Source organism: Saccostrea echinata, unplaced genomic scaffold (genome assembly GCF_033153115.1).
Source record: "Saccostrea echinata isolate AGI-Se365-2 ecotype Australia unplaced genomic scaffold, CSIRO_AGI_Sech_v1 ptg000005l, whole genome shotgun sequence".
In the NCBI taxonomy this organism is placed as follows: domain Eukaryota; kingdom Metazoa; phylum Mollusca; class Bivalvia; order Ostreida; family Ostreidae; genus Saccostrea; species Saccostrea echinata.
The window spans coordinates 17,035,675-17,046,141 of record NW_026889754.1 but is presented as its reverse complement, the minus strand read 5'-3'; the positions used below and the strand labels follow the sequence as shown (position 1 = coordinate 17,046,141).

Below are 10,467 nucleotides of genomic sequence, written 5' to 3'. Positions count from 1 at the left end.
AGAAAAAAATAGTTTTTGTTTGAAAAAAAAAATATTCTCAAAGATGTTTTGCCATTGTGATAATATTAGATGAAATGTTCGAATGAAAGAGACGTATGTTTCTTGGAAGTTTGAATTTGTAAGTATTAGCTTTAATGAAAATAACCACTGATTTGTTATAACAGAAAAAATATATTTATATGTTTATTTTAATTTCTTTGTGTTGGAGAGGACAATCTAAGTTAGTAGAACTTGTGTCCAATCCTATTGATAATGTTTCAATAATTTACTCATATATGTAAACTCTCCTTTTCTACTTTTTTCAGACGAAAATGAAGAGGCTCATTTTATTGCTGCATTCATGTTGTGTCCATCTTTTTGTTGATACAATGGAATTATCAGGTAGGTCTTTTTCGCTTGCATTTCTTTAAATTAAAAAAGTGACTCCCATGCATTGTCTCTTGACAATTATGAATCATGGGGGGGGGGGGGCTCTTTTTTCTTGACACTAAGAAAGGTACAACGTTTTGGAGATGGCATAGAGGGAAGTTAAATAACGTTCTTGAAGAAAATCGGAGAATAGCAAAAATGGATCTGGAATGAAAGGGTTGTACTGTTTGAGCATAAGCAAAGAATGTCAAAACTGTGCCTTAGTTTTGACAGACTCTTGGAAGGTGGTGGGGTTAATGAAATGTAAATTCCAATTTTTCTTTGTTAAATATCACTGCAATTCATCACATGGAAATAACGTTAATGGTAACCTAACGGCAAAACTGTGATAAACATGATGACTTCAACTTTTCTATCGTCAACTTCCCTTACTTATGTAGCAATATAGCATTACAACCTACATATGGAGTTTATGTCTCCCAGTTCATTCGATACGCAAGTGATCTACGTACGCACAATTTCTTAAACGAGACAAGCTATGGTCAAATAAGTTGATGAAACAAGAATGTGCAAGTCTGTGTGATTTACACACCAATAATTCACACTAAACTTAAAAACATTCCATATATTTACATTTTACATGTTCAAAAGCACCAAAAATATACTTAATGTTTGAATTATTCGCAGCCATATTTCGTTACATTTTTATTAACGTCTCTGTAGCTTATTGTGATGTCACTTTAGCGCGAGTTCCTCCATGTATATTTCTACGCGTGAGTATACAAGAAAATGCCGTTGTAATCAATTTCATAGTTGGCTTAGTAGAAAAATACAGCAAATGTAAATATATTATGTCCATATATTTTGCCATTGAATTTTAAATCAATTAAGGGATCGGTTCTCGATGATCATTTTTTTTCCAGAGATCTTGCCAATTAACCGCCAGTTTTGCAATAGACATATCCTGTGAAATGTTGAAAACAAAATGATTTACTTCTCATACCTATTTTTACAGTGAATTGTGACTTTAAAACGAATCTTTGTAACTGGACTGCCCGAAGAAAAACAGACATTCACATCAGAAAATGGATTCAGCTCTGTGGATTTCAGGGAAGAATAAAGAACTGTATCAACACAAACAAAATTTACCCCGCTAATCCTTGGAAAGTAGGAACCATCACAAACAACAGCCTTTATGACTTACCACCAGGTAAATCACCAACCACAGCCTGTATAACATATACCACAAGGTAAATCACCAACCATATCCTGTATAACATATACCACCAGGTAAATCACCAACCACAGCCTGTATAACATATACCACAAAATAAATAACCAATCACAGGCTGTATAACATACCGCCAGATAAATAACCAATCACAGGCTGTATAACATACCACCAGATTAATCACCAATCACCGGCTTTATAACATACCACCAGGTAAATCATCAATCACCGGCTTTATAACATACCACCAAGTAAATCACCAATCACAGACTCTATAATATACCAATAGATAAATCACCAATCACAGGCTTTATAACACACCGCCAAATAAATCACCAATCACAGGCACTATAACATACCATCAGACAAATTACCAATCACATCTTGTATGTACAATTAACTACAGAACGATCTTCAATACAGGCTGTATTAATTTCGTACATGTGTCACAGTCCATACATGTGTCACCAATCACAGGCCGTAAATATACCACCAGGCCTAGGAAAATCATCAGTCACATATCACCAATCACAGTCTGTGTAACATACCATAAGATAAATCATAAATCACATATCACCAATCATAGTCTGTGTAACACACCACCAGATAAATCATCAGTCACATATCACCAATCATAGGCCATGTAACATACCACCAGATAAATCATAAATCACATATCACCAATCATAGGCCATGTAACATACCACCAGATAAATCATCAATCACATATCACCAATCATAGTCTGTGTAACATACCACCAGATAAATCATAAATCACATATCACCAATCATAGGCCATGTAACGTACCGCCAGATAAAACATCAATCACATATCACCAATCAAAGGCCGTGGCGCAGTGGTTAGAGCGTTCACTCTAGAGTCACGGAGTAAGGAGTTGAGCCTTACGTCGTGGGTTCGAATCCAACTGTGGGAAGTGGAAAAGGTCCTTCGGATGAGACCATATAAACCGAGGTCCCATGTCGCAGTAGGTGCTGGCACGAAAAAGATCCCTCACTGCTCAATGACCCTGAGTGCTGAGCATAGGTCAAAATTTGTAGCTCTCCACCGGCAAGTGGTGGCGTCTCCATATGAGTGAAAAATTCTCGAGAGGGACGTTAAACAATAAACAAAGAAACAAAAACCAATCAAAGGCCGTGTAACACACCTCCAGATAAATCATCAATCACATATCAGCAATTATACAGGGAATAGACCCCGGTAAAATTAATCATAACTGTCCTTAAAACACCAATACCCCAATGTCGCATGTGTACTAAAAAGAACACGTATGTTGTATACGTAGGAGCAAAAGACACGTATGGCTTGCACCTTGCCCCCCTTTATTGTGGTGATATTCAGATACATAAAAAGGAGGTAAAAAATGTTGAACGTGACATTCTCTCGCTTGGAAAAATTTTTATTTTATAAGCTTGTTACATTAAAGGATTTTGCTTATTTATCGTACAAATAACTCAACATTTAATCGGAAGAGTTCAAGACTCTTGAACAATTCCTGCCCTTATGAACGTTCTGATACTTTCGTACTTAAGTAAACATGTTCCACTATCACCACAATACTAAACAGACATAATTTGTACAAAGTAATAAACAGATCAAGATAATCAAGATACTACTGGACTCTGTTTACCAGATGCAGGCTATAGAAAATGTTTAGTAAGACCGTCAGCACATCGAATTCATAAAAAAAGAGTACGTTCATTTTTCTACTTAACACAAGGTGTCTTAAGAAATTTCTTTTGTATCCCTATGGGAGGGGATGGGCCACGGTTCCAGTTTCCAATGTTACTGTAATAGAATCAATTTAAAGTCCAAATAAACTTTGTAGTATTGTAATAAAATTGTAATTTTTCTCAATCGATATTCAATAATTTATTTCGCAGATTTAAATATGACGGGCAGGAAATTCGCCTATAGCGATAACACCAACTATAATGATTTGCTTGTGTCCTACCCTCCTCATAATGTCAGTTCACGGCTGTTATATTCACCCAAAATATTGGCCACCTCCCGGCTCCGGTGTTTAAAGTTTAAATTTCTAGTGACGGGTAGGTCCCACTTGCTAATATCATACTCGAAAGACCTAAGAGACATCTACGTCAACATCCCACTCCGGACGTTCGCAGTACCCACTACAATGCACCGCTTGCAGTATGGATTCATCAAATTGCCGTTTGCGAAAGAATTCAGGGTTTGTAAAATATAACAATTTCTGTTACTTATTTCAATGACAAAATAATTTATTAGATTAAGGCATTTTATATATAATAAAAGATTCGCCTTACCTTTTACATTATATTTAAATATCTGAATATACATGTAGTGTATTATAGTACAATTTTGATGTCCAATGAATGTGAAAAATGGAAATACAGAGATTTATTATCAGTAGTACGCAATCATATTTAAAAAAAGATCAGAATTAAAAAAAATCAAATAAAAAATCAAAAGGAAGGAATACACGATGACCAAAAGATCAATTCAAATCTTTTCAGAACGCGGTGAGGAGTTTAATATTGCTGTCTTACTTTTGTACAATCTTTCAGTTACATTTTCGCTGTTTTTGATAACGATGTGATAAGTCTTAATTAATTTTTGTACAATTTTTCAGTTACATTTTAGGGCTCTTTTTGAGAATGATGTGACGGGTCTTATATTGTTTACTTTTATACACTTTTTCAGTTACAATTTTGGGCTGTCTTTGAGAACGACGTAAAGGGATTTATATTGTTTACTTTTGTACAATTTTTCAGTTACAATTTTGCGCTGTCTTTGAGAAAGACGTAAAGGGATTTGTATTGTTTACTTTTGAACACTTCTTCAGTTACAATTTTGTGCTGTCTTTGAGAACGACGTAAAGGGATTTATATTGTTTACTTTTGTACAATTTTTCAGTTACAATTTTGGGCTGTCTTTGGGAAAGACGTAAAGGGATTTATATTGTTTACTTTTGTACACTTTTTCAGTTACAATTTTGGGCTGTCTTTGAGAACGACGTAAAGGGATTTATATTGTTTACTTTTGAACACTTTTGGTCTGTCTTTGGGAACGACGTAAAGGGGTTTATATTGTTTACTTTTGTACACTCTTTCAGTTACAATTTTGGGCTGTCTTTAAGAACGACGTGACGGGGCTTATATTGTTTACTTTTGTACAATTTTTCAGTTACAATTTTGGGCTGTCTTTGAGAACGACGTAAAGGGATTTATATTGTTTACTTTTGAACACTTTTTCAGTTACAATTTTGGCTGTCTTTGAGAACAACGTAAAGGGATTTATATTGTTTAATTTAGTACACTTTTTCAGTTACAATTTTGGGCTGTCTTTAAGAACGACGTGACGGGGCTTATATTGTTTACTTTTGTACAATTTTTCAGTTACAATTTTGGGCTGTCTTTGAGAACGACGTGACGGGTCTTGTATTGTTGTCTGATGTTGAGCTCAGGGATGGAATCTGCCCTGGTAAGAGCTTGTCCTGTATTAAAAATCTATTTTGCTTCACAAATAAAATAATTGTGGAATTTACAATTATTTTTTCCAATATAGATTCTACAACAAATAAATGTTACGAAGTCGCATGTACAATGTATAAACATGAATATATCCATTATAACGTCAAAATAAATTACTTGTCAAAAAAAAAAAAAAATAAATAAAATAAAATAAAATAAAAATAAAAATACAGCAATCTCTCTTTGTTCAAAACTGAAAGTTTAATGGCATTTTTTGTAACCAATCCTCATATAATTTATGTTAGCATGAGAAAAGAATTGATTTTTTAAAAATTTCATTAGGCACTGAACTACAACATTTCCTCTACCCCTAATAAAATATACCTGTGTAAATAGTATAGCCCAAGTCCCAAATATAATAAGAAAAATTTCTTAAATATTTTATACTTTAATATTGAAAAATATTATCGTTCATCATGCCAGAAACGACTTTAATTAAAATAAAAATGGAAAACTGAGTCGAAGTAAATAATTATAACGTGTTTAGTTTTTACATCAAGTTCTCAGTCCTTCCTCAACATTGATGCATCCTTTTATAGAATTTTAAAAGGAAATATAGACTGAGGTGTATCCTCAATTCATATATCGCAACATATAAAAATTTTGGCTTTAATGTGCTTTATATTTCTTTTTAAGCTTGTTAAAGCAAATCACAAATCAAACAAAGAAAACGTGCGAAAATAGTTTGCTGGTGGAAATTTTAAGATTTAATCTCACATTTTATGTTTTGGCGAAGGGGGCTTAGGTACGGCAATACCCCCTGCAAAAAATAAAATAGTATGTTTGAACAAAATACATGTAAATCAATGATGCTAGGTTTTGTTCATTTGTTATATGATGATAAATGATTTCACGACTGCACTAGAACCCCCAAAAATGATTTCCACTTATAAACAATTCCTGACCTATAAAAGGGGCACTTCTTCCATGCAACCCCATCTGAGGATTTTATTTCCTTTTAAAAATTACAGTGGAGCCTCATCAATCCTGATACCATTATCCAGACAATTTACTTAAAAACACAAGTGTCCGGAGTCGCCCGCGTGGCGCAGAGCGTTTGCTCTAGAGTCGTGGGGTTAGGAGGTGATCCTTACTTCATGGGCTCGAATCCCACTGCGGGAAGTGGAGACCGGTCCTTCGGATGAGACCGTATAAACCAACGTCCCATGTCGCAATAGGTGCTGGCATGAGAAAAGACCCTTCACCGCTCAAAGGCCGTAAAGTGCTGAGTGCAGGTCTAAATTTGCAGCCCTCCACTGGCAGGTGGAGGCATTTCAATATGAATGAAAAATCCTCTAAGGGACTTAAACAAACAAACAAACAAGCAAACATATTTATATATAATTATTAATACTCATATAAAGTATAAATGTTATGCTTATCACTTTTTAGCTCACCTGAGCTGAAAGCTCAAGTGAGCTTTTCTGATCACATTTTGTCCGTAGTCCGTCTGTCCGTCCGTCTGTAAACTTTTCACATTTTCGACTTCTTCTCCAGAACCACTGGGCCATTTTCAACCAAACTTGCCACAAAGCATCCTTGGAAGAAGGGGGTTCAAGTTTGTTCAAATGAAGGGCCATGCCCTCTTCCAAGGGGAGATAATTAAGAATAAGTGAAAATTTGGTGTCTTTTTTTAAAAATCTTCTTCTCAAGAACCATTGGGCCAGAGAAGTTGAAACTTATGGGAAACCTTCATTACATAGTGTAGATTCAAGTTTGTTCAAATCATGACCCCCGGGGGTCGGGTGGGGCCACAATGGGGGATCAAAGTTTTACATAGGAATATATAGGAAAATTCTTTAAAAATCTTCTTCTCAAGAACAACAAAGCCACAATTAGTCATATTGATATGAAATCATCCTCAGGTAGTGTAGATTTAAATTTGTTCAAATCATGACCCCCGGGGGTAGGGTGGGGCCACAATGGGGGATCAAAGTTTTACATAGGAATACATAGGAAAATTCTTTAAAAATCTTCTTCTCAAGAACAGCAAAGCCATGATTTGTCATATTGATATGAAATCATCCTCAGGTAATGTAGATTCAAGTTTGTTCAAATCATGACCCCCGGGGGTAGGTTGGGGTCACAATGGGAGATCAAAGTTTTACATAGGAATATATAGGAAAATTCTTTAAAAATCTTCTTCTCAAGAACAACAAAGCCACAATTAGTCATATTGATATGAAATCATCCTCAGGTAGTGTAGATTCAAGTTTGTTCAAATCATGACCCCCGGGGGTAGGGTGGGTCCACAATGGGGGATCAAAGTTTTACATAGGAATACATAGGAAAATTCTTTAAAAATTTTCTTCTCAAGAACAGCAAAGCCATGATTTGTCATATTGATATGAAATCATCCTCAGGTAGTGTAGATTTAAGTTTGTTCAAATCATGACCCCCGGGGGTAGGGTGGGGCCACAATGGGGGGATCAAAGTTTTACATAGGAATACATAGGAAAATTCTTTAAAAATCTTCTTCTCAAGAACAACAAAGCCACAATTAGTCATATTGATATGAAATCATCCTCAGGTAATGTAGATTCAAGTTTGTTCAAATCATGACCCCTGGGGGTAGGGTGGGGTCACAATGGGAGATCAAAGTTTTACATAGGAATACATAGGAAAATTCTTTAAAAATCTTCTTCTCAAGAACAACAAAGCCACAATTAGTCATTTTGATATGGAATCATCCTCAGGTAATGTAGATTCAAGTTTGTTCAAATCATGACCCCGGGGGTAGGGTGGGGTCACAATAGGGGATCAAAGTTTTACATAGGAATATATAGGAAAATTCTTTAAAAATCTTTTTCTCAAGAACAACAAAGCCACAATTAGTCATTTTGATATGGAATCATCCTCAGGTAATGTAGATTCAAGTTTGTTCAAATCATGACCCCCGGGGGTAGGGTGGAGCCACAATGGGGGATCAAAGTTTTACATAGGAATATATAGGAAAATTCTTTAAAAATTTTCTTCTCAAGAACAACAAAGCCACAATTAGTCATATTGATATGGAATCATCCTTAGGTAGTGTAGATTCAAATTTGTCGAAATCAAGACCCCCGGGGGTAGGGTGGGTCCACAATGGGGGATCAAAGTTTTACATAGGAATAAATAGGAAAAATCTTTTAAAATCTTTTCAAGAACAGGAAAGCCATGATTAGTCATTTTGATATTGAAGCATCCCCAAGTATTGTAGATTCAAGTTTGTTCAAGGCATCCTCCAGTAGTAGGGTGGGGCCATAATCGGGGATCAAAGTTTAACAAAAGAATATATATAAGAAATATCTTAAAAAATCTTCTTCTCAAGAACAACAAAGCCATAATTAGTCATATTGATATGGAAGCATCCTTAGGTAGTGTATATTCAAGTTTGTTCAAATCTTGAACCCCCCCTCCCTTCCTTCCCCCCAGGGTAGGATGGCAGACATCTTTAAAATTCCGTTTCAAGAACAGCAAAACCATGATTAGTTATATGAATATAGAAGCATCCTCAGAAAGTTTAGATTCAATTTCATTCAAAACATGGCAAATGGGGATAGGTTATGCCTAGAACAGTTGATCAAAGCTTTACGTATGAATATATAGAAGAAGAAATCTGCTGACAAAGAACAGCAGGGCCATATTGACTCAGGTGAGCGTTGTGGCCCATGGGCCTCTTGTTTGTAGATACATGTCCAAAAAACGCCTTCCAGTGTTCCGGCTCGGAGTGCATAAGTACCGATAAAATATGTGACAAACATAGCGATTGTTTCCTCGGTGATGACGAATCATTGTGTTGTAAGAATTAATAGTTATTATCTTGTTATATGAACAGAATTACTGACCTTTTCAAGAATTGACTAGCATTATAACGAAGAATTCCCTTTACATGAAAAATTAGTGTTACCTTCCTATATACAATTCTTCAGTCGTTAAATTAAATAGACATAACTTATACACAATGATTTAGTTTTATTTTATCCTGATTTTTATTTTGTAGACTACAATTCCTCCAAAATAAACAGTAGCAATGTGTTAATTCCCGAACACAAAACAAATGCCAGTTTTCCCCAAGAACAGAATAAATCTTCAGACGGTGAAATTGATGTGAAATGTTGTGGGAATATTTCTGATGAACACATTTGTGGCCTTGTCTCAGCTATGCTAAGTGGTAAATGTTTACAGCAGAGTCAAAAGAAAAGATTGAAAAGTTCTCAACTTTCTAATTCAAACTCGTCACTAGCTGAACTTTGCTCGCGCTACAACAATTCTGTACAGATGGTTTGCATTGGTTGTTTTCTGGAAACCGCTGGTAATAACATAATTTGTTGGTTACCCTATTCTTTTAATTCAAACGAAACGTCTTTGGCCAACTCGTCATTATGCCTTCAAAATCTGACGGATCCTAATGACTGCGACAGTTCACATAGCAGTTACTCAAAGATGGTTAATATATGCTCAGAACTTGCAAACAACAAACGCGTTTCAGTTCTGTGTACACAAAGTCCACTGTCCCCTAACGTCAGTGAAATTTTATCGGGTTTGTACATAAATGAGTACAACTTAACATGCCCTCAATATGAAACAACAGGACTTATCATCTATGAAAACTGTGTGCAGCCTTTTAATACGTCATCATGGAATCCCAACATATGCTGTACACTGAAAGAGGGAACATCACAGACTGAGTTACCCATTCTAGATAGTGAGACAAGTCGTAATGAATGCTATGATAGAAACGTTACCTCGGAATGTGTAATAGGTTGTAACAAAACTTCATTCAATGGAATCACATGTGTAGAATCTTCTGGTCGAGATCTTTCCTCAGACTGCAGTGAACTAAATAAAGAAAGATCTGTAAGCTGTTCTCCTTTTTGTCCCCCTGGGTGTAACTGTTCAGAAGAAAGTATTCTCTGCGAGAGAGGAGGGTGTCACGCTTTCACAGAAAGAATCGTACTACGTAACGTTGAATGCAGAAATTTCGAGATGGATGACGTCCAAAACATTCTTTCCTTAAAAAGTAGACAAATTTTTAAACTTGAAATCCATAATTCAAGAATTACAAATTTAAAAATACTAGCGTATTTTCAACATTTTATCCACAGGATCACTATTGAGAATAGTATCTTTAATAAGATTCATATTGAATCTTTTGTTAATAATGCTCTTCAATCATTTCTCACCCTTGATCTCTACAACACGACTTTATCGATCTTTAAATTCAAAGATTTTCCATATCTCGTTCTAAATTCTTCTAACAAATCATCCAATCATTTTGCCAGAATGGTTATTCAATCCACTCCCATGACTTTGGACATGTCTGGGAATGAGTTAGGGCATTTGAACTTTGATTA

At 35.3% G+C, this 10,467-nt stretch overlaps 1 protein-coding gene across 1 annotated transcript in view; it reads left to right on the top strand.

Moving 5' to 3' along the window:
- The first annotated feature begins 368 nt into the window (after positions 1 to 368).
- The window catches only part of LOC133179730 (uncharacterized), a 48,959-nt gene continuing 38,860 nt past the window's right edge, over positions 369 to 10,467 (top strand). The window contains exons 1-3 of the mRNA XM_061314423.1: positions 369 to 381; positions 1,385 to 1,579; positions 9,114 to 9,970. Of these exons, the coding sequence (XP_061170407.1) occupies positions 369 to 381; positions 1,385 to 1,579; positions 9,114 to 9,970 (1,065 nt within the window). The remainder of the gene's footprint in view (positions 382 to 1,384; positions 1,580 to 9,113; positions 9,971 to 10,467) is intronic.